Source organism: Cimex lectularius, unplaced genomic scaffold, assembly GCF_000648675.2.
Source record: "Cimex lectularius strain Harlan isolate CLEC.00 unplaced genomic scaffold, Clec_2.1 scaffold35, whole genome shotgun sequence".
In the NCBI taxonomy this organism is placed as follows: Eukaryota; Metazoa; Arthropoda; class Insecta; order Hemiptera; family Cimicidae; genus Cimex; species Cimex lectularius.
Window position 1 is genome coordinate 1,139,222 of NW_019392746.1, and position 25,830 is coordinate 1,165,051.

General features: G+C 33.7%; 1 protein-coding gene across 8 annotated transcripts in view; it reads left to right on the forward strand.

Annotated features, from left to right (window-relative positions):
- LOC106669311 (broad-complex core protein isoforms 1/2/3/4/5) overlaps positions 1–25,830 on the forward strand; it is a 109,350-nt gene that overhangs the window by 75,440 nt on the left and 8,080 nt on the right. For 6 of the 8 annotated variants that reach the window (XM_014398699.2, XM_014398700.2, XM_014398703.2 and 3 more), the window contains exons 2-4: positions 24,548–24,738; positions 24,800–24,973; positions 25,038–25,166. In XM_014398699.2, coding sequence (XP_014254185.1) covers positions 24,553–24,738; positions 24,800–24,973; positions 25,038–25,166 — 489 coding nt within the window. In that variant the 5' untranslated portion in view covers positions 24,548–24,552. Of the gene's footprint in view, positions 1–23,137; positions 23,668–24,547; positions 24,739–24,799; positions 24,974–25,037; positions 25,167–25,830 lie in introns of those variants that run through there. The other 2 variants (XM_014398696.2, XM_014398698.2) reach the window with 2 other exon arrangements.

The following is a 25,830-nucleotide window of genomic DNA, read 5'->3' on the forward strand; positions in this document are numbered from 1 at the left end:
CCACCAACGTTATTAAAATTAATCGTTTAGTGTAACAAGAGAAAAGTTATTTATATTAACTAAAAAGGATCAACTCAATTGTAAAAGTAAGTGTTATCGAAAAATATGTATACGTTCATATACATACGTTGTTACGTTCATACGTTGTTTTTTAATTAATAATTAAAAATATTTTTAAAAAATCGTCTACAGAATATTTTAAAAAATTGGTAAATCATTAAAAGTAAAAATGTTTGTATTAATAATAATTATAATACTGATAGAATTGTAACAACTAAAAATTATTGAGTTTTTTGTGTGGTGATTAGTGACGGTTAATCGATAATTATTCAGAAATCGTGAGATGCGGTCTGGTGTGATGTAGGTTTCAGAAAACATTTTCTTTATCGTGCCAACGTTTAGATCTTTATTGAGATCCTAAATGTATTTGTTAATTGTAAACAATGTTTGTAAATCCCAGGCCCTGAAGATGATCTCAATAAAGATCGAAACGTTGGCACGATAAAGAAAATGTTTTTCTGAAACCTGATCACACCAGACCGCATCTCCCGATTTCTGAATAATTATTGAGTTTTGTTTAACAAAAAAATGTTGTTACTTATAACATAGTAATGTTTGTGTTTAGGTCAGAGAGTACATATTAATAAAAACTTAAATAGAAATATTGAATGAAGTTCAAAAATAAAAAGTAAATTATATTGAAAAAAAATTAACATATTAATTTTTTACAAAAATTGAACAAAAGAAGATCAATTAACTGAAAAAAATAAATGTTTAAATTAATAATTAAAAAATATAATAACTAAAAATGATTGAATTTGGTTTTAAATAGATATTTTATTACCTATAAAATGATAAAATTCATGTTTAGTAAGTAAAATTGAATGCATTTAATTTATAAGATTTTTTGTGCACATTATTTCTAACTATTGAATTTAATTAAAAAAAGGAATGTTATATCTAATTAAAAACAATTTATACTTATAATAAAACCTTTGAGAAAACGAGAAAACATTCGCACCCTATGTGGTGTGCATAATTGCAAGAGAGCACAGTATTGTCCTAAATTTGTACACATAAAAAATAAAAGTTCAGTCCTACTCTCTCACTCTCTCTCTCTCTCTCTCTCTCTCTCTCTCTCTCTCTTTCTCTTTCACTTTCTCTTTCTCTTTCTCTCTTTCTCTCTCCCTCTCTTTCTTTCTCCTCTTTATCTAAGTTCTCTATTCTGTCAGAGTTAACTTAAAACTAAATTTTAATTTGAAAAGTATAAAAAGTGAATAGGAAGAAGCCAAAAGAACAAGGGTATAGATAGGGTTAGAGATAGAGATAGGATGAAAAATCTCAAATTGAGGTCTCGGACGACGAAATTGACAAGAAACGTAGACAGAAAAGAGAATTTAGATAGAGAGATAGAGAGAAAACATAGAGGGTGATAGAGAGAGAGAGAGAGAGTGAGAGAGAGAGAGAGAGAGAAGTAAGTGAGAGAGAGGAAGAGAGTGAGTGCTTTAGTGAGAATAAGTGAATGAATGAGAGCGAGTAAGTGAGTGAATGAGAGAGAAATGGATGGAGAGAGAGAGAGAGAGAGAGAGAGAGAGAGAGGAAGAAAGAGAAAGAGAGTAAGAGAGAGAACTAAAGTACAGCAAATAACATATACTTATTAATATTATTATTATTATACATGCAAGTAAATTGAGAAACATAAATATGTAGTAAGAAAAAGAACCAAAGTTGTCAACAGGTGCTACAGTTATGACTCTTGTTCCCTATTTCTTTTACGCTTTCAAGATAAGGACTAATAGAATTGACTTATCATCAATTAAATTTATATATCTCAGAGATATAGTGATTTAAATTAATCCATTCAAAATATGTAGGATAATTTATTGTCCTGTAAAATATATAGTACAATCTGTGGAGGGGAAATTTTAAAAAGAAAAATGTTAATGTAAATAATTGCGTTGAATTTTTCAGTTGTTATTATGCAAATATGCACGTATATGATAAATCGTAATATTATATAGCTAACAAGTGATTACTTGAATTGTTTTAGATAAGGTGAAGTATGAAGTATGATAAAAGTAATTATTAGCTTCATAATTTATTGCTTATATGGAAAATATATGTTTTCTTGGAACTCGAGTATACATTTTCGGCGTGGTTTACAACAGATTGATTTTTGCATATAACCGTCGGAGGGTATGCTATTAATCCCATGAGGATACGAAAAATATTTGACCTTTTCAAGGCGCATTTCGCGTTTTTTTAAAAGGATTTTGATGAAAGGACGAGATTTGTGTTTTGGGCTGGTCGCGCTGATAAACATCACCTGAAGAATGTCGTGGTGATATATCGCTGAGCTAAGACGGCTAAAAAATGCAACTATCGTAACATTAGTTGATTAATTGTGATACAAGCAGGCCATACATTTTAGTCAAACGAGGTCGATTAAGAAATCTCGTTGAATTTAGAGTTTATTGTATTTACCCAATAAAACCTATAAGTACTTACAAAATAAAATTTTGAAAATCAAACACTTCTTCTCAGAACCATTTGATTTATAATATGTAATAAGAATATGGTGAATTTCATTTGGCAGAAATAATAATGAAATTGAATTGAAATATTTGAATTTTTACATTTATTAAATATTTCTTGTAATCCTCCATTATTTCGAAATTAAAGATATTCGATAGGAGAAAATATTTATCTTTTGATAAATATGCAGTACGAAGTCTTGAGATAATATCAGGGTTATGTCCGTTGGGGTGGCATAATGGCAATTTTCAGACCTTTTTGTCTCACCGACGTACAAAACGATTCGTTTTTCAACCGTTTCCCTTATGTGCATCTGGTGTACTGCGTGACTCTCATTGTCTTTTTTTAAAATACCGCTTGGGTTTCCAAAATATAACTTTAACGACAAAGGGTTATTTTTCGGGCGTGGTTTGCAAAAAAAAGAGGAGAAAAGGTCGGAAAGAAACGGGGGGAGAAACCTTTTCTAATTGGTGGGATAGCATTTTATTGCCCACTCCTTAGAAAAGGTACCTCCGGGAGGGGACGCCCAATGGAGTTATAGTCGTGTAAACAAGAGGATTATTATTTTGTTTCTTTTTTAGGGTTGAAAGTTGCATAGGGCCTTGAACCTTGCCGAAAAAGAGGAGTGCATCAGGCTGTCTGGGCCATCGGGGCCAACAACCTCCAGGGGTTGACATCTGTGCATTGAGTATGGCTATAAACCAAACTTCAGGGATCGTTTGGAGTCAGCCTTTCTTCTTTTCTCGCAAGCTCGGCATTATTATTTTTAACCATTGCTTCTCTTTAATAAGCCACTACAACAAAAAAGTTGCCAATCTTCTAAACCATAACGCAACACCATATGTTTATCTAATCAACCGATGATTTATTAGTGCTCGTAGCGTGTGGCAGGTTTAATTTGAAGTACATCTGTTTAATAAACTACCTTCTTTCCTCCTTTATATCTTCAATGACCAGGAACTAATTGACAATGCCCAAATAATCCACCTCTCTCACGAAATATCAAAATTATACACCTTTATCGTCCACCTTTTAAACCATATCGACAATATGCCAAAATTGTCCATTTTTCTCGTAAACTTGTTAACTACGACCATTAATTGTTAAAATATTAAGCATAATTCTCGTTTTTTTTTGTTTTTTTTGCCTATTGCATATTATCATGCATTGATATGCATTGATGCATATATATATATATATATGCACAATGATATAATATGCATTGATCTTTGCATATTAGCCATGACGAATCTCTTATATATGTTGTTCAAATTGGGGGTTATCGGGAAAAAAGGGCCAGAGGCGACGGTGGGAATCGAACCCACGACCGCGGCGTGAGAGTCTCTCATGCTAACCACTCGGCTACCACGGTCGAAAGGCCTGAATTATCAAATTTCTCAGTTAAAACCACGACTATGAAATGCCAAAATAATCCATCCCTCTCACGACATGCCAATATTATTCACTAATCTCGTTAAACTTGTTAACTACGACCATGAATTGTTAGAATATTAAGCGTATTTCTCGTTCATCTTTAAAATAACGAAATGCCTAAATTATCAAATTTATCAGTTCAAACAACGATCATGATGTGCCAAAATAATCTATTTCTCTCTCGAAATGCCAAAATTATAAACCTTTATCGTTCATCTTTTAAAACAAGAAGACGAAATGCCAAAATTAAGCATATTTCTCGTTCATCCCTTAAATAACGAAATGCTTAAAATATCAAATTTCTCGTTTTTCTTTAAAACCACGATCATGCAAATAATCCAGTCATTGACAGACGTAAGAAAGTAATAAAGCTGTTATCTTTTATTATTTATTGTTTTATTATTTGGGTCGTCCAGCTATTAAACCAAGCTGAAATATACAATAAATTTACTTGTTTTCTAAATTCAGTGCTCAATTCACAACACTGAATGTTGTGTTTTTTTTTTTTTTTTTTTTTTTAAGTTTTCCCTCAAATATCATTGCTTTTCTTTACAAGTAGATTTTGAATATTACCTCATGTTTAATTATTAGTGTAGTAGTTATAGTATTAGTATAAAAAAGGTTTAACACAATTTACCCAGTTGTACCATTTAAATTTAAATTGTATTTTAACAACAGATATCATTAAATTATTTAGAATCAGCATGGTAGCATGATTAACGAAGTATTTACGATTTCCTTAACAGTGTTTTTTAATGCTCCATAACTCTCGAACTTTGATTCCTTTCTAAAATATCATTGCTGAAATATCATAAATGTAGTATAGGTACTGTAATACCGACATCTCTACAGTTTCACTTTTATTTCAATATTTTCGCAGTAAATACATGGTTCCTCAAGGCATTCTTGGCCAATTCCATTCTCTATATACATTGAAAGATCATCAACTAGTTTCTACGGTAATTGTATCTGTCGTGAGGCAAAAAACTAGAAACTATCCAAAATAATGTCTAGTCTTTCAATACAGTTAACCGATAGCCTACCTGACTCTGAAAATATGAAAATTTTAAGTACCACGTAAGTAACATAATGGTTTACGTAATATTTATATCGCGAAAAGCATTGGGGGTTATCATCAAGCATATACCTCCTTATCATTATTTCGACAGTCCATAAAAAATTGAAAATATCTATTGTTTAGAAGATAATGATCATGAAATTGCTACGTTGCACATATTTACCAGTGTGAAAGTTTATAATTAAACATACCCAAAACTTGACAAGCATTATATGACCCGTTTCTCAAAGTAGAGAGAGAGAGAGAGAGAGAGAGGAAAAAATCACGATTAAAATCTTAATCGTAGGCGTTTTCATCTTCAAAAAGGCATTAATTACGATTTTTTGAAAGGGGTTAACGTTTACAGGCTTTTTATGACTGAGATAATGGGCTTTCGGCCGAGGCGACCACAATTGGCGTAGAGAATAAAATTCGTAACGGTTTTTCTTCAGGAATGTCAGACAGAAACTGTCTTATTTGCAGACTCGCCTCTCCGGCTCTGGAGCGCAATAAAGATTTTACCTCTCTCGGTAATTAGAAACTACGACGACTCCCTTTTTCCCTTGAACGAATCAGCGAACTTCGACCGGTACGCCCAAGAAATGCCAAAATTATCCACCTCCCCCTTCATCTTTTAACCCACGACTAAGAAATGCCCGTATTATCCACCTTTCTCACGAAATGCCAACATTATACAAATTTCTCATTCATCTTAAGACCAGGTCCACAAAATGCTAAATTATACGCATTATTCGTTCATTTTTAAACCACGGCCACGAAATGTCAAAATTGTCCGTATTTCACGTTCATCTGTTAAACTACGTAGGACATACCAAAACTAAGAACCCTTCTCGTTAAACCATGACCACATGAAGTGCCAACATTTTCCAACTTTATCACGAAATGCCAAAATTATTCCAATTTCTCGCTTTATTTTTTAACCACGACCACGAAGTGCCAAATTTACCCAAATTTATCATTCGTCTTTTAAACTACGTAATACCAAAATTATCAAGCCTTTTCGTTTATCTTTTACACTTGAAGTACCATAATTACACACATTTCTTGTTCATTTTTAAACCACGGCCACGAAATGCCAATTGTCCATATTTCTCGTTCCTCTGTTAAACTACGAAGGACATACCAAAACTATGAACCCTTCTCGTTAAACTGTGACCACGAAGTGCCAAAATTATCCAACTTTATCACGAAATGCCAAAATTATTCCAATTTCTCGCTCTATTTTGAAACCACGATTACGGAATACCAAAATTGTCCACATTTATCATTCAACTTGTAAACTACGTAATACCGATATTAACAATCCTTTTCGTTCATCTTATAAATCACGAAATACCAATATTATGCGCATTTCTTGTTCATTTTTAAACCACGATCACGAAATACCAAAATTGTCCATATTTATCATTCAACTTATAAACTACATAATACCAAAATTAACAATCCTTTTTGTTCATCTTATAAATCACGAAATACCAAAATTATGAGTATTTATTGTTCATTTTTAAACCACAACGTTGAAATGCCATAATTTTCCACTTTTTTTTCATCTATTACAGTGCGAAATGCCTACATTTTCTCATTTTTCGGTTCAAAGTAAACCAGGGCCACAAAATGCTAAAACTGTCCACGTTTAGCATTTAACTTTTCCTCAAACCAGAACATGCCAAAATTGCCCATTTTATGCTGTTCATCTTTTAATGCAAAAATGCCACAATAATCTTAACTTTTCTCTCCAACATTTAAACCACATCTGTTAATTTCCAAAATTATCACTTTTCTTGGTCAATTCACCTAACGATGTCTAAATTTTTCGAAATCATGAATTATTTATCGTTAAGAATCATTTTCTTCGTACCTACGAGGAAATCTAAAACAATTTGAGATTACTAGGCAAAAAATTATTAATAACTCTTCAATTTGTTTGCGTAATCTACTTTAAAACGACACAATAAAATATGACAAGATATAGTTTTTATCGTATAGGTTTTGAGCAGCGCGATAACATCGATGGAAATAATTTAAACAAAACATTTCCCCCCGTATATCTTAACGAAAGGAAAGGTAATTTTAAAAAAAATATTATTTACTTTTTTTATTTATTGAGGAAACAAAATTTGATTATTTGTGTTAAGAAAAAATAATTTATTGCTTTTCGGTCGCATTCTTATTTTTTTATATTTCAGCACACAATGCATTAAATATTAGCCATTAAATATTGTTATTTGTCTGTGGTAATAGTTTTATACATGCAGTTCTTTAAAGTACATATAAAATGTAATGAAGTTGAATTTCTATCGGTACTTATTTTATTTTCAAGTTCCCCGGGCGATTTAAGGAACTGCTTACATCAACAGCTTTGATTCATCGACGGGCTTATCCTTCACCACATCCTTCACCGACCATCGATTTTATCTAGTTGTTAAAGAACCAAAAAGTTAATAATGTTGTTTTCCGTTTCCGCGATGAAAGTTATGTGGTGCGAGTTAAGGACCCATAATATACAGTTGATGGCCTCTTATTATAGGCCACTGTTGTTATGTTATCTCCTATGGTGGATTGTTGAGCTCGGTCCCCTTATCTTAGAGGAGCGTTTCTCATTTTAAACCTTGCAACAAAACCTATAGCGGAACATGAAAACATGGCTTTCCTGATTACGCTCATTAAAATGATAAAACTGCTTGAGATAATTCGTTTATGAATTTTTTGTTTATGCTTCAAAATTAACTAGGTAAAATAAAATGAACACTTTATTTACTATTTTTCCTGAAAATTGGTAATCGGAGATGTACAACATTTATGATAATTTTTTTTATACCGCGTAAGTTCCAATATGTCACGTCTTTTTTTAAATTATTGAACAATTTTTATCTTTGTGTGTCACGGATAGTCAAATATTTAGTTTATAGCAATAATACTTAAACAAATAAATTATAATCTTTATGTGATTAAATAAAGAATATTAGCGTTTTATTTTTTGCATTTTATTTACTAGATGATAACAACTTTTTAAATAGATTTTTCATGCATTTATATTGATAGATTGTTAGATAGAATATAGTTTTAAAGCAGAATACGAATAATCCATTTATGTTTTACTGGTCTAATTGACCAAATTACTTCTTTCAATTAATTATTCTTTTTATATAAGTTCTCGGTTCAGATAAAAAATACGAATAATTTTTATTGGTGTTGTTGGTAACTAACGCTTCCCTAAAATGCAGACACCTGCTCATACTTACAACGAAATGAATAGATTTAATTCTTTTTGAGATAATACAGTTTCGAAGGAAATATAATAGACAGATGACGTTTTAAATTCGGTAGATTATTATTCGGAGATCGTGAGATGCGGTCTGGTGTGACGTAGATTTAAAAAAAAAAAAACATTTTCTTTATCGTGCCAACGTTTTCGAACTTTATTGAGATCATATTCAGTGCCTGGGATTTATAAACGTTGTTTAGATTTTACAAATGCATGTAGGATGTAAAAAAATGAATTTATACAATGCTAGGAAATTTAAGATAAAAAAACGAATTTATAAAATGCTAGAAATTTGTAGATTAAAAAAAAATATATATACAATGCTAGGAAATTTAAGATAAAAAAATGAATTTATTCAATGCTAGAAAATTTAAGATAAAAAAATGAATGTATACAATGCTAAGAAAATTAAGATAAAAAAACGAATTTATACAATGCTAGAAAATTTTAGATTTAGAAGATGTGTCATTCTTGTTTGTCGTGTTGAGAGTGCCAGTGAGATATATGTTTATACCATAATGAACTTATGTTTTTCTAAAACCTACATCACCCAGACAGCATCTCCTAATAATCATTGACTAACTAAACACAACACATTCGGTAAACTGTTTGATACCGCCATCATTTCACCAAACAAGATACAGTAGTGGCCTTCAGAAGCCTCCAGGATTCTTGCTTGGAAGGATGGTTAAATAAAGGGAGAATCAGGCTGGAAGAAACAAAACCCTATAAAATAACCTTCACCCTTATCTCCTTCAATCTATCTATCAATCTACTAGGGATAGGGATAAATGAAGCGGCTACAACGCCTTCCGCACCTAGACCGGAGTAGATTTGTGGGCCTATTCCTCTATGCGACCAGCCCAAGTGAGGAAAGTCCTGAGATAGGAGCTTAACTGATAGTTTACTTCTCCGTTCTTATAATATTATAATATAAAGATTCATAAAGACAAATATTCTGTTGTACCATAATTGTAAAAACCAAACGAGTGATTTTTAGTTTGGTAGCTTTGTCAACTAACGATAACTTACTATTCAGACACCTCCTCATATTTACACCAAAATCAATAGATTTCATTCCACTTGAGATAAAGTTCCAAAGCAAATAGTCCAGATGGGCAGATAATGTTTTAACTTTTGAAAACAAACGAATTCGTAGAACCATCATTTCAAAATTTATCGATATATATTTATTTAAATTTACTTATATAAAATAACTCGTTTGGAAAAATTCCGTTACGGGCGCAGTGCGGAAGTGTGAGAAAAATGTTGTACCATTGGATAAAAAAAAGTATTTTTTACAATTTTCTCCCCCCCCCCGGCCAAGAACAATAATAAAAGAGCACGATTAAAATAAGGGTAACGGATGGTCCGGATGAATAAGAGGCCAGAGAAAGAAAGAGAAAAGGGAAAAACGTAAAAGAAAAGGTTTGCAAGAGGGCGTTAAGAGGGTGTCAAGATTTCGGTCAGGACACAGAATCCACCGGACTCGGAAGGAGAATTTAAGTAAACCGGTTGCCCGGATAGAAAGTTTACCCTTCTTCTTTTTTCTTTTTTTTTTTTTTTTTTTTTTTGTATTAGCTCGAAATAAAAAGCAAACCAAACAACCTATTGAAATTCAAAGGCGAATTGTACGAATTAGAGGCTGCTCTTTTAAAAAACCGGACTAGGAAGTCCTTCACGCCTTGACAAATATCCCAGAACGGGAATGTTTATTAACGCAGACCTCGAAAATAGGCAAAAGTTAAGTTGCCCCCCATCCACCTCAAAAGCAATTGTTGGCCGTACGAGGAATTTAATTTTACTCTTGAACGAGCTCTTTTCGGGAAAAGACATAACTCAAGAGAAAATGAGTTCTTATGAGCTCAGAGTGTCATTACCAGGCCGGGAGAAGAGGGAAGAATGAAATATGTATATGAAAGTCTCTTAAGTTCTCTTACAACTTTTGAACATAAAAACCCTTAAATTTATATCACCGTAAAAAGGAGGTACTTTTGTAATATCCACGACCTTTAAAAAATTACAATAAAACTTTTTAAAGACTAAACATATATAAAATATATGAATTTGTTCGCCAAAGAAAAAAAAGGTTTGTTTTTTTGCAAGTTTGTATTGAAACAGACAACAAAAACAAAAGAGAAGAATGTTACTACGAGGAATGAGTACTTTATCTAATCACTAATAAAGTCGTTAGAATCTACATTTCGCAACAAAAATAGTCTATAAACTAATATTTATTTTTCCTAAAGTGCTCGTTAACAAGAATGGTTCCTATACAAGAAATATTCTTTAAGGTAATATGGTAAATAGGGCAAGGGTGTCCTGCCAGATGTGGCTAAGTTTAGATAAAGATATTTTTCCTCTGGAAGAGAAAGGGCGCACAACAAGGGCCGAACTTTAATAGAAAGTAATCCACGTTATACGCAGCAGAGATGTTCACTTGTACTTGTTTGCGCAAACGTATATGTCAAACTCTGAAATGGCAAGATAACGATTTCCTGTAAGATGAAACAAGTGAAACTGTTGACAATGATTCAATATCTAGAACCATTCTATGATTTTATGCTATAAGAAATAACAATATTTTCGACAGGAGGCTTTTGTACTAACATTACTTGTAGAATATTATATAATATTTTTGTTTTATGTGTGGTGATTAGTGACCGTTAGTCGATGATTATTCGGAAATCGTGAGATGCGGTCTGGTTTGATGTAGGTTTCAGAAAAACATTTCCTTTATCGTGCCAACGTTTCGATCTTTATTGAGATCATCTTCAGGGCCTGGGATTTACAAAACATTGTTTAAATTTAACAAATACATGTAGGATGTGGAAAAATGTGAATTTATACAATGCAAAAAAAAAAATTTTATATTCAATCATAGTGTTTTTACGCAGAAAACAAACACTTTGAGTGAGTAGAAATACTTTGATTGAATATAAAAAATATTTTTTGCATTGTATAAATTTACTTTTTTCCACAGCCTACATGTATTTGTTAAATTTAAATAATGTTTTAAATCCCAGGCCCTGAAGATGATCTCAATAAAGATCGAAACGTTGTCACGATAAAGAAAATGTTTTTCTGAAACCTACATCACACCAGACCGCATCTCACGATTTCCGAATAATCATTTTTGTTTTAATTAATACATAAAAACCAAAACAAAAAGGGGTGATTTTGGTGATTTGTCATTAAGCAGACTGTCAAACCAGAACGACACTCTAAGCCATAATTTTTGTCAAAGGTCGCGAAGAACATATCTCTATCTACTGTTCGATAATAGATAAAAGCCACTCGAAACTGTTAGCCAATAGTTTGATTAGTTCATATTGTGCAAGTCAGATCGATAATTCAATGTCGGGCCTTACTTGACAATAATTGTTACACTCAGAAAAACTAATCTGTGTTTAAATAGTAAAAAGTTAATTATGCCTAGATCCTTAGGATTTTAACAATTAATTTTCCTGTTACCCTGACATATTTTTTCCGTAATTGTTGCATTAGAATCAACTTTTCTTTACCTATCCTTCTTTTATTTTCAAATAATCCTTTGTTCAATTTATGTTCAAACAGAAAAGTTTTCTAATATTAATGTATATAATATTTAGCAAATATTATAAAAAGCTCAATCTTGGGTAGTTCAAGGATGAAAATTTAGTCGACGAGACAACACAGAAAATTGATTAGAAATAGGAAGACCAGACAGACCAGGAGAATCGGATCAATCTACACATCACATCAAACTATTTCACAGGACCTTCTTAGAAACAGACTGAACCAATTCTGCCGCTCTGTAGAAACAGTTAAAATTTTAAAGTTGTTGGGGAGTTGGTCTGCCTTCAGTGAACTCATGCTGCACCGGCATTGGGTCACTTACTGAGTCGTTCTTCACTTGGTTTGTTGAACTACTTAAACTGAAGTGAGAAACAGTTGACGCAATGCTAAAACGCGTTTGAGTAGTTCAATAAACCGCGAGTGAAGACGGACAATAAGTGACCCAATGTCGGTAAGAATTTTGTCAAAAAAGGAAGAAACTTTTTTTAGCTGACTATATTATTAACAATCTACATTCTCAACAATTTTTTTGTAATATAATAACGCTAGGTACAATAATATATATTTAATAATGCGGGCAGATCTGAACAGGTTATATACAAACTTGTATGCTGAAAAATAGGCTGGAAGTTTTGAAAAGTAGACAAGGGTGGGTAACTTATAGAATAGTTAAGTCGTTTCGGAGAATTTTGGTCTGCCTATCGTTGGAAGTTTTGGTGTTTCTTCTTCGTTTCGGCTTCTCGCCATCTTCAGTTTTTAATAATAATATTGGTTAAAACTAGGCGCTGAAGACTGCAACAAGTCGAAACGCCTCTGACAGACCATAACAACGAAGATAGGGCGACCAAAAACGTTTGGAAAGGTCGAAGCTGCAAGTTCATCACCACGCAGACCAACAAAATGTACGAATTAAAGTAAAACGAAAAATCCGTGGTAACCCATGTTCCAAAAAAATTCCCCACAACCTTGTGCCCATTGTCGAAAGTCCGATTCGAAATATTTCACTTTTCCGTTAATTCAACTTTTCACAACTCTATTCCATAAAGTCCCTCTACCTCTAAAAATGTTAATTCCGCTGTACATTTAATTATAGTAATGGATAGAGTATTGAAAAACGTTATGAAATTCTTGTGTGTGGTGATTAGTGACCGTTAATCGATAATTATTCAGAAATCGTAAGATGCGGTCTGGTGTGATGTAGATTTCAGAAAAACATTTTCTTTATCGTGCTAACGTTTCGATCTTTATTGAGATCATCTTCAGGGCCTGGGATTTACAAACATTGTTTACATTTAACAAATACATTTAGGAACAATGTTTGTAAATCCCAGGCCCTGAAGATGATCTCAATAAAGATCGAAACGTTAGCATGATAAAGAAAATGTTTTTCTGAAACCTACGTCACACCAGACCGCATCTCACGATTTCTGAATAATTAACTTATGAAAATTCCTTTTTTTTATTGTAACCTCAATTCTTGTCTATAGTTTAAGTAAGATAATTTTGGGTCAGTAAATACTGTCAGATATGGTCCTTACAGAAAAGTTTCCCCTAGTAATGAGCGTTAAACACATGTACCTAATCCTTTAAATGTCAGTAATCACCAATGTAAAATCAACGTTTAATTGCTGAAAATTTGATTTTTTTTTAAACACCGATATCCCTCTACTCTATATGGGAAGCTCTAAAAAATTAAGTCTATTATATTCCTGTCAAAGCAAGGGATGGTCTTATAGACTTATGGTGAGAAGAAAAGCAGCATGAGAACAGGAGAACAGTAAAATCTGTCAGGGATGCATTCTTTCGGAAGGGGGACATTTCGAACATTTAATTTAATTTTTTAAATCAAATTTTTTAACTCAAAGCATTTTGTTTTTTGTTCAATGCTGTACCAAGTAGTCTGTTTTGTTTAATTTCTATTACTTTCATAAGTTTTTCATAGAAGTTTCAAAATCTTAATGGACAATTTTTTAGAACCGTTTGTATCAGAAAAATAAAATTGTTAGCAATTAAACATCAATTGTACATGATTCGGGCAATCAAATGCCTATGTTTGAACTCATTACTAGGGGCAACTTTCCTGTAAGCCATGTCTATCAGTATTTACAGAATCAAGAAAATCTTACTTAAAATTTACGCAAGGATTTTGGAAACATTTGGTAAAATGAATTTCATAGGTTAAATAATTTTTAATTTTTAGCTAGTTTAATTAAAAAGTTTACAACAACATACTTTATATTATAGAATCACAAATTTAAGCTTTAAAAATTTATGAGATCGAATAATAGAATCAAACTTTAGACAATCGGGACTTGTTTGTCCAATTTGACTAGTAGGATAACCTCTTGGAGTATTGATCACGAGGGTTTAAGGTACAGCCTGTATAGTATTATTTTTAAATTTCAAATAATTATTGCATTATTTGTCTTATTATAAAGACGATAATTTTTAATGATTTTCAAAATAGAGGATTGTATTGGCATGATTGTATTTATTTATAAATAAATTTGGTCTTGTGTGGTTTATATCGAGTAAAATTGATTAAATGGCGTAACGCCAGTCGGAAAGAAAAGAAAAGGGGGCGGAAACGTTTTTCGAACTTCCCTAAAAAGGTAAGCAACCCCTAATTAACAAATGGAAAAAAAGACAAACAGCCAACATCGAAAGAAGAAATTCGAGAAAGACAAAGGGGATCGGGTTCGGCGGTTGGGACTGGACAGCGTGTGAGGGCTGTCACGATGCGATGGGGCAAGGGTTTAGCAGAGGGAAAAGGGATTCGAAAAAAACGAGAACATTTTGAAACAGAGAGGGTGCGAGGACGGTGATGTGAAGGGTTGGACGTGATTAAAAGGGGGTCGTGCGGGGGCGAGCACGAAGAAAAGCCGGGGATGGGGAAGACTTTTAAATAGATATCCGATTAACGGAACGAGGCTAAAAACGGAAAATAAAAACTAACTCGTAAGATATGGAAAGTGATTGATTTGATAAAACGACAGGGGCATGAGAAACTAACCCTCAGGGATCCCTTTCAAGGCGTTTCCACGATTCCCTATGGAAGAAACGTCCTTGTCTTGCTTAAGAGAAACTAGCATTCCCTACGTAATGTACATATCGGATCAATACCAAAAATAATAGGGAAGGGGGTTTACGGCGCCATAACTCCCAGTTATTCCACACGACCCCCGAAAAATACGGGTGAGCACAAACCCAAGCTCACTACTGTTTACTGCCGTTTATAAAAATTATCCAATTTATATAAACCCTTTTACTCTTCATTTATTAAGCGGAAAACCATTATATTAATAAAAATCCCTGATTTGTTTTATATTTAAATAATATTCCTAAAGCCTGAAACGTCTTAAATATATTATTTAGCTAGAAGAAACTTTTTCCATCACAGAAACAAAACAGAACTACGTACTAACAAAAATAAAATAAACAGTAGATAAACACACTAAAAAAATACCATTTAATAATATATACCGTTTGAAAAATAATAAAACAAAAACAATACATCACTTAAATTAATATTAGTGATTACAATAACTATAATTTAATTACATGTGCATGATTGAATAAAATCCTTGATTAATATTGTACTGTTTATAGGGTCCCGAAGACCTGATTTGTCTTAACAAAAGAATTTCAAACAACCAATACGGAATAAAATAAAATGATGTGTATATGTTTATTAATAAATTCATATTATTATTAATTTTAATTGAATTGTTCGAAAACAATATATNTTAGCGAGAGAGTAAGGGGTCGTTTAACCCCGCCCCGAGGAATTTTGTATACTCTGGGGTGTGAATGTGTCTATGCTTGAATCGGGTGTTGTGTTTATGTTATTTTGGTTATATGAATGTAATTTATTAGCGTGAAGAGAAGGTGCTGTTTAACCACGCCCCGAGGAATTTCGTGTACTCCGGGATGAGTGTGTGACGTCTCGAGAGTAAAAATAAGTTATTAGCGAAAGTGGAGCGGGTTCAACCCCGCCCAGAGTAATATCGAATATTCTGGTGGAGTGAATGTGTCCATACTTCTCTGTTTATATATGTATATGCATGTTTTGGGTCTATTCTGTAGTTGACAACCTGAGGTACAAACGAGAAGCATTTTTGAATATCGACGTAGTATAAAGTAGTATAATGTTGTATATCCAGATCGAGACAATCAAATGGCTGAAATTTACAACAAAATATATCAGAAAGAAAGAAAAATTCTGATAACCGGGGATGACCTCTGTTTGTCGGCCCATAAAACAACATCGTAATCTTGGACATTTTTCCCCAAATCGAATATGACAAGGGGCTCGCCCGTTTACCGGCTACATTTATTTAAAATAAATCAATGTAACAATTGTTTTAAGCCAACATTATACAAACATTTCACAACATTGTGTACAAATTATAATTGAGTTTTATGCGGAAACGCAAGTTGAATATAAAATTAAAGGAAAAACAACACACTCATAAACTCTCATAACACGAATAAACGCCTTGAGCCGGAATTTCATAGCGCCCAAAGGAGTGTACTTTTACTGAAAAGATTTTATAAATTATTTACCGTACCCATTCAGCAGATAATACTATCTCTCTATTTAACAATAAATTACATAAATTACACGACTCAGCTTATATAACATTTGTTACAGATGATAATCCATCTCAATAAGAATCTTCTGTCATGCAACACATTTCAATTTTATTGTTGAATAATACATAGTGTATGAAAATAATGTAATAATATATTAAATTCACTAATTTCGTGGTCCGCTTGACCAATTAATGTATTACAATTAATTAACCATAACAATTAATCCAACGGTTTGAGATGGGAAGTTGGTGTCCGAGTGGATCGAGGTCACGATAGCTCAATTGGTAGAGCAGCGGCGTATCAAGCCGAAGATCGTGGGTTCGAATCCCGCTCGTGCCATTGACTGTTTTATCTCAACTAAAAACCTTAATTAATTGTAATAATATATATTATAATATAAATATACTTATTAGAATGCGAGGAATTAGCTTTGCTAAGAATAAAGTGTGGCCTGCGTGCAGATTTGAAACTTCTAGGACAAAGAAAAGGTTATAATAACAAATTGATTGGATACCGGAAGCAGATAAACGTATATGGTGGCATAAAGGGATCCCCTTTCAATCCTAGGTTGAAATAATATCATTACTGTAAGTGGTTTAATTTATTAGCGTAAACGTTATAGTATGTTTGGGTGTGTCTGTGATAGAATACCGAGTACCCACAATCACACCAAACTAGTCTAGGTTATTTGGTTTTATAAATATTTGCATTGCGATACGGGCGTAGTCACAGGAGTCAAGTCAAAAACCCTTGTGACTACCCAGTGGTGTGAATTCACGTTGACACGTTTTGTGTGGTATATCGAGTACCCACAGGCCAATGGGTGTGTGCCGAAGATGATTTATATTGTGTGTGAATGTATTTATTGGCGTGAATGAAGGGAGAGCGTCAAGGCAAGAATCGCCTTGCCGGGCTCCCAGCCCATGTAAGTAATTTTACAGTAGTTGTAAGGGTAGGATCTGAGAAGTATATCGAGAACTCTTGAGATCAGCGAAACTTAAGTTAGATAATCTTTTGAATAGCATGAATGTATATTTTAATTGACTGAGAATATTTTACTCACGTGTGGAATGGTTTAAATATAAAAGATGAGAGTAATACAAAAATGAGACAAAAAATGAGGCAAAGCCCCTAACTTCTATTGGGTTGTCCGGAAAATAATGCAGGATTTTAAGTTTTCATTAAAAAAAATCTATATAAAATATTCTGTTTACGTTTACAGGATTACTCATTTGTATGAATGTCAACACTTATTAATCCTCTTCCAAATGATATTGTTTGTTTACCTCTGTAGCATTCCGCTACTTGGAAATAATTCAGTCATCCTTATAATGTCAAAGCGAGAATTTCGTACGATTTTCTTTTACGAGTTTAAACTCGGCCGAAGCGGAGCCCAAACGGCTAGAAACATTAACCAAGTCTGGGGCGAGGGTTGTGTTAATGAGTGCACTGTGCAAAGGTGGTTTAAAAAATTTCGGGAGGGAGATTTCAGCCTTGAAGATGAAGAAGGTCGTGGAAGGCCTTCCTCTCTTAATGATGATGTTCTGCGATCAGTGGTGGAAGAAAACCCCAAAACAACTGTTCGAGAACTTGCAGAGCAACTCAAAGTCAGTAAAACGACCGTCGCTGACCACCTCAAGGCGATTGGAAAAGTGAAAAAACTCGAAAATTGGGTTCCACACTCATTAAACGATCGCCAAAAAAATCAGCGCTTTGATGTTTGTGCATCACTTCTTTGTCGAAACAAAAATGACCCATTTCTGGCCAGAATTGTTACATGTGACGAAAAGTGGATTCTCTACGATAACACTAGACGTTCTGGACAGTGGCTCGACAAAGGAGAAGCTCCAATACATTTTCCAAAGCCCCCAACTCATCAAAAAAAGGTAATGGTTACGGTATGGTGGGCTTCATTTGGTTTAATACACTACAGCTTCTTAAATCCTGGCGAAACCATCAATGCTGAATCATACTGTAACCAAATTAATACCATGCATCAGAAATTGGCAGTAATGAAGCCCTCTTTGGTCAATCGGAAAGGGCCCATTTTGTTGCATGACAACGCTCGACCACATGTGTCACGTGTAACGTCACAAAAATTATTGGAGCTTGGCTATGAAACTTTGCCTCACCCACCCTACTCTCCGGACCTCTCGCCTACTGACTACCATTTTTTTAGACACCTGGACCACTACTTACAACACATAATATTCAAAAATCAAACGGAACTGGAAAATGCATTTATTGACTTTATCAATTCTAAAAATTCTGAATTCTACTCAGACGGAATTAATAAGTTACCAACACGTTGGGAGAAATGTATTGAGAGTATGGGAAATTATTTTGATTAAAGAACATTGCTTTAAAGTAACTAGTTTCTTTTTTTTTGTTTAATACCAAAATCCTGCATTATTTTCCGGACAACCCAATAGTTGGGAAAAAACTTATTACTGTCATTTCTAAACTACTTCAAACGAGCGAAAAACTACATTTAAAAAAAAGGAAGTATAGGGGTAATTAAACAATATTTAATTGATGATTTGATCATTAATGTCTGTAAAAAAATATTAGTGGAATTTTTGGTATGGTATACACAGATTATATTCTTTCACCCAAAGACCCTCTTTTTTTGTCGTTTCTGTCCTTGTACGCTTCTACACGGATTTACGGCACACGCCTGTTGATGGCGCGAGGCAGAAGCGTGCACGACAACAAAGCGAGACCGGCCGTATCGAAAGACGGCCAGTAACGATCAAGACACCTGTCATGACTTTACGGTTCGTTCAACAAGCATCGCTGATAATGTCTGTATGTCTGTAACATCCACGGGAGACATACTATTCTGTAATCGGCTTGCGCGAATGCCCATTATGTGAGCGTCGTTTATCTATCTATCCAATTCAATATTTGTTGAATTGTGTAATTTACGATTTGTGAAATGTGGAACATTTTATTGTATTACAATTTTTTTTATGTGTTTTTGTCGGCTATTAACGCTAGAACAATATTAAATGTTTGGATTTTGTCTCTGTCGGAACAGCAAGGATTAGCCGTTGAACTTGTTTAAACTTTGTGTGATCTATAAAGGTTTTTAAATTTTTTAATAAAATATGTTATGTGCAATCAAAACAAAGATATATTCCACTCCTTTTGGAATATAATTTCGGGTCATGTCTCTTGATCCTACCCACCACAAGTTAATAATAATAAATGTTATTTACACAAACACAGATTTTTAATAAGTCTCTTTTTTCCGTTAATAAAAAACATCCGCATGGTCTTAAAAATTCGTACCAAATGAGTTGTTTATGAAAGAAACAACAACATATCAAAAGACTGTAAATAACAATGCGCGGGTTTCATTCCATCGGAAATAGTTCCACGCCTGTACAATCTGGGAGTTAAATAAGTTCTCTTTGTACAAATTCATAACAATTGTGGCACGTGCATGACATCAAATAACAAAGCGAGACAAGGCGTACCAAAAGTCGACCAGTTGCCATGAGCCTCTTCCAAACCACAATAATATCGTTTTGGGACAATCATGACCCTTTGTGCTTCTTGCTTCTTCAAAAAACAAAACTATTTTAGGAACTTGAGAATGTCATGATGCATATTCTTCATTTATAAATTATAAATTTTATACTTTAATGATTTTAGAGAACATCTAATCTGCTCAACCCTTATATTTGTTACTTGCAAATCGTGAAATATTATCTGTACGTATTAAAAATAAAGAACAATCCCGACAAATGTATTATTTACAACGCTGGTCGACAGCAAAAAAACAAGGTCAGAAGTAGCCGAAGTCAGTAAGGTTGTACGGATTCCATCCCATCAAGATATGGTTTCGAGCCCTTGGCTCCCTTCGTTTCTGCCCCTTCAAAATGGAAAATACCATTCGTTCAAACAGAGTTTAACGTTTCTTCCTTTTTAGCATTTATAAATGACCATAACCATACAGACGACAAAAAAGATTATATAGTAAGACAAGAAAGAGATTTTGCAGATTGCATCCTATAAGGAATATTGTTTCGAATCACTTGACCCTTGGTGGTTTCTGGCCTTAAAAAATAAAATTACCATTTGTACGAACAGAGTTTAATGTGAAGGGGGTGAATCTATTTTTCAATTTTTAAAAACATCCTCATTATCACGCATGACAGCAAAAAGCGAGATCAATCAAGGAACACTAAGGATGTGCGGATTCGATCCCATCAAGGGTATTGTTAATGGGAGGGTGTGCAGATTGCATCCCATAAGAACATAGTTTTGGGCCAATGATAGGCCTAGGTTGTTCCAGCCCCTTCATAAAGAAATATACCATTTATATGGTATATTTCCATTTGATTGAATATATTTATAATAATATATTTATATATTTATAATAATATATTTATTGGTATATTTCCATTTGATTCCATCCCACCAAAAACATCGTTTCTTGCGAATCGTACCCCTTGGCACTTACTAAATGAAAATACATTTTTACAAGCGTAGACACTAATTTCTTCTCTTTACTACTCACTAAGTTTCTTATCTTTTACCATTTAAACATATGCATGACCATTCAAGGGCAGCAATAAGCAAAACCAGACGTAATCAAAGGATGTGAGGATTCGATCCCGACAAAAATATTGTTTCGGGTTAATCACTGCCCTTGATTTTCATGCTCTTTCAAAAACAAAAATACGATTTGTACAAACGGAGTTAAATGGGATGGGGTTTCTTCTGCTTTTCGATTCGCAAAAACATCAACATTATCACGTACGTTAGCAAAATTAGAGATTAACATCAAAGAACATAAAGGATGTGCGGATTCCATCCCATTAAGAATATCTTTTCGGGCCTATGATGGCTCTTGGTATTCTTGCCTATTCATAAAGAAAAATACATTTTTAGAAGCGTAGACTTTTTTCTTCTCTATTACCAGACATAGCCTTATATCATCTACGGCAGCAAAACCCGACAAAGGATGTAAAAATTTTGTCCCGACAAGTAGATCGTGTTTCGAGCCAATTGTGGCCCTTGGCTGTTTCTGGCCAGTCAAAAATAAAAAAACTTTTTTACAGGAAAGCAAAAAAAGCAATACCGACTTAGTCTAGGGATGAGAGGATGAAAGTGCATATGCAATTACGCTAAGGATGTGCGTATTCCATCCCATCAACAAAATCGTTTCAAGCAATTATGACCCTTGGTGGTTGATTCTGCCCCTTCAAAAAATAAAAAATGCCATTTGTACAAATATCGTTTAATATCTTTTTCCTCTTTTACCACTTAAACATCCGCATTGCCATTCGAGGTGGCAAAAAAGAACCAAACATAATGAAGATGTAAGGATGAACGTGTTATTATTAACATTAAGTATTATTAAATCCATTAGAGTTCGTGGTCCGATTGACCAAATAACGTTTTTCAATTAATTAATCTTTATGTATGGATTGGTTGAGATAAAATTAAGTATTACGAAGTATATCATTTCGAGCCAATCTTGGCCCTTGGTTTTTCCTGCTCCTTCAAAAATAAATATACCATTTTCACAAACAGCGTCTAATGCTTTTCCTATCCTTCACCACTTAAATTCCGCATTGCCCTACAGGACTGAAAAAAGCAAAACCAGACCTAATCAAGGACGTGAGGATAAAAGTGCTATTGTTAATACTAAGCCGAAGGTCGTGGGTTCGAATCACGCTCGTGACATAATAGTTTTTTTCACCTCAACCAAAACCTTACATAAAAAGAATAAGTGAAATAATTAATATGGTCAATTAGCCCACTAAACGTAAATGGATTACGTTAATACTAAGGATGTGCAATTTCCATCCATCAAAACTGCATTAAGGATTATCTAGGAAATCATTTCGTACCAATCGTGACCCTTGGTTCTTCCTGTTACTTCAAAATTTCAAACCATTTTTACAAACAGCGTTTAATGCTTTCTTTTTATCTTTCACCATTTAAATTCCGCATTATCCTACAGGAGTGAAAAAGCAAAACCAGACCTAATTAACTAATGTGAGGATAAAAGTGGTATTGTTGACACTAAGGATGTGCAGTTTCCATCCATCAAATATGCACTAAGGATTATATTAGAATGTAATTTCAAATCAATCGTGACCCATGGTTCTACCTGCCCCTTCATAAATAAAAATACCATTTTCATAAACGGCATTTAATGAGGGCAGGGGGTGGCTTTTTTTTCTATTTAGTGATTGTAACAATCAGTTATTTGTTATTGTACATTTGGACAATCGTTGTAAATTGATAATTAAAAAAAATGAAATATTGAAATTATGGAAATGATAATAATATCTGAATGATGATGGTGGGTGGCGATGCCGGAGGCCGAGGTGGAATATGAGAGTCTATAATCTGTTCTGTTTTTCCCTTGCACACTTTCATTCCAACAGTATTGATTTTAACTCGCAAATTACGTTGGGAGTAGGAACCAGGAAGGGGCGTTTTTTCTAAAAAGGAGGGGTATGAATAACATTGTTCACTATTTACTGTAGTGGGTTCAAACGAATTAAATTTTTCACCATGGGCATGCGCTGTGTTAGAGTTTGCGGGGCGAGGACGAATTTAATGATTTTTTTCTCTCTCCCTCTCTCTTTTGTAGGGGCGGAATCCTGGGAGGGGGTAGTGCGAATTGAGGGGTGGAAATCAGTCTCATTAAAGTATACGAATATGCAATTTTACTCTCCCTTCCATATAGTTTATTGCTAGACATCGTCACTGACGTAGTGGTTTTTTGTAGTCCGGAGGAGAGAAGAGTCGGAGAGCGAGCTTAGTTCTTCACCGTCCTCACAGTACTCGGTTATCGTTTCTGTGTCATATCGCACCTATTTCCGGCAACAGACCCCCGTTTTCCAAAAGTTACACCCCCGGCCTTCGCCATCTTGTCACTTTAACACCACCGCTCACCCCCGTCAGATATGCACCGCGCTCTCTAACAGTCGGACCTCTTTTTCCACCCTGGAAAAGCCGGGGCTTACCAGCGGGCTCTTCGTAATTTCCCGCTATACTTTACACACGACACTAGTGCGTGAGAGTTCAGCGCATGACATACAATACCCTTGTCAAAAACTGACTAAAATGGCCAAGAAAGAAAATGCTGTGATCTTAAATTAGGTATTATTTATTTTTTTACTCTAGTCATATCAACAAGTATCGTCGAAAGAATCTACGGTCTCAATGAGAGGTAAATCAATGTTTCAAACCCTGTCATTTCCTTTACAGCATGCTTTTCCTTTACGCTTGACACTTTTTTGTTTTGACCCGGCATAAACAAAACCGGGGGTGCTTTGTGGACCCATACCCGCAAAACTCGCTGTCGGAATATTTGAATTCCACCCTCTTCTAATTTTTACGCGGGTTTTTTAACGCGCGATTTCACCGAGTTTTAAATCAACCACGTTCCCAGCGTGGTTCTGTTTACATTCTGTCTGATCTCAAAACTAATTTCAAAATCTCTTCAATTTATTGTTAAAAAATCATAAACACAACATAATATTTCCAACAAGATGTCCTGTGTTTTTATTACTTATTTTTTTAATGTTTAATTTTTTTTCTAAGCGCCAACAACTCTCAGACTATCTGAAAAACACATCGTTTATAATATGTTGAGTAATAAAAACGTATAAAGATGTGCCTAATCGTCGAATAATAAACCCCCGCAATTAAAGGATTATTTGACAGAATAATCGGGTCTGGTTGTAATTTTTTTTGTTTTGTTTTTCTAAGATATCTTCCAATTGCCTTTTTACAATACCATGGGCAAGGACAAGTTTTGAAATCTATATTTATTTAGAATATAGTTCTATCTTTGTGTTATCTCGCGCTAAAGCAGAAGAGCTCAGTGTTAGATAAAATAAAAATGCTAAAAAAACAACCTTAATCTCAATAGTGATATATTAGACTTTATCGCCTAATAATTGAAAGTGACAATATAGCTTAAAAACCGCTATAAGTTGTATGTTGTGCAAGGTGACCTGTGATTATTATCACATCGTCCCGTTACAGTTTACACTTCAGAAATAAAAGTCAGTCTATTAAAATTGCTATTTGTTTTACATGTTTAGGGGCAATGGGTGATATGCAGCATTTTTGCCTGCGATGGAACAATTACCAGTCTAGTATAACTTCGGCTTTTGAGAATTTGAGGGACGATGAAGACTTTGTAGATGTCACACTGGCGTGTGACGGAAAAAGCTTGAAAGCTCACAGGGTTGTCCTGTCAGCATGTAGCCCGTACTTTCGTGAACTCCTAAAGGTAATAAAACAATTTAATTTCTCCCCCCCCCCAGTAGTTAAAGTTTTTCTTTGGTTTTTAGAGTACACCTTGTAAACACCCAGTCATAGTTCTCCAAGACGTTATGTTCGAAGATCTCCATGCACTAGTCGAGTTCATTTACCACGGTGAAGTAAATGTGAGGCAAAGGTCTCTTTCGTCGTTTCTCAAAACTGCGGAGGTGTTGCGAGTCAGTGGCCTCACCCAGCAGTCTGAGGTGAGTCAGATGGATTACCTTGATATTTGTGCAATTTAAAAAAAAATGCTTATCTTTTTGACAGGCTGTCTCCATGGGATTAGACCGAGGAGGCGGTTTGGCAGATGGCAGGGGATCGCCATACCACCCTAGGAAATCTGTCCATAAACATAGAGAAAGGCCAAACTCGACAAATGAATCTATGGAACACCAGGTAATGTTTAGTTTTCTAAAAGTTAAGCATTAAATGATTATCTATAGTGACAGGAATATTTGCCCTTTATGTTATTTATTTATTTATTTTTTAATATCTTATATATACAGTCTTTCAATAAAGTCTGAAAAAAAGTAGTTGCATAACATAATTTTGGGAGCTAACTTGAAATAATAATAAATTAAACATAAAATAGTGCAAAATTCAATCTATAAATTTATTTTATATATTTATATGGATTTTTTAATATATTTTGCACGTACATTTATTCAAGTAAAACAACTTGTTAAAATTGACTTTTTTCATTCCTTGACATTATTATTGCTTAAGTTGTCCATTTTATGCAATTTTAAATTTCTTAGGTCAATTCAAAATTAATCTGGGCTTTAAAACAATTTCCATTTTGTATGAATTAATTATATACTTACAAACACACTGAAGCAAGAATGTGTCCATGGTTAATAAATAATATAAAAATAATATGACAATCAAAATAAAACAAAATAAAAACACAACAAACAAAATAAAAAAAATAATATAAACAATCTATACTATTTGACGAATAAATTTATTTTCCATCTTTTAGAGTAAAAAAGAATAAAAGTGGAAAAACCAATAATTTTACAAATACAATTTTGAATTATTTATCAGAGATTTTGGACGA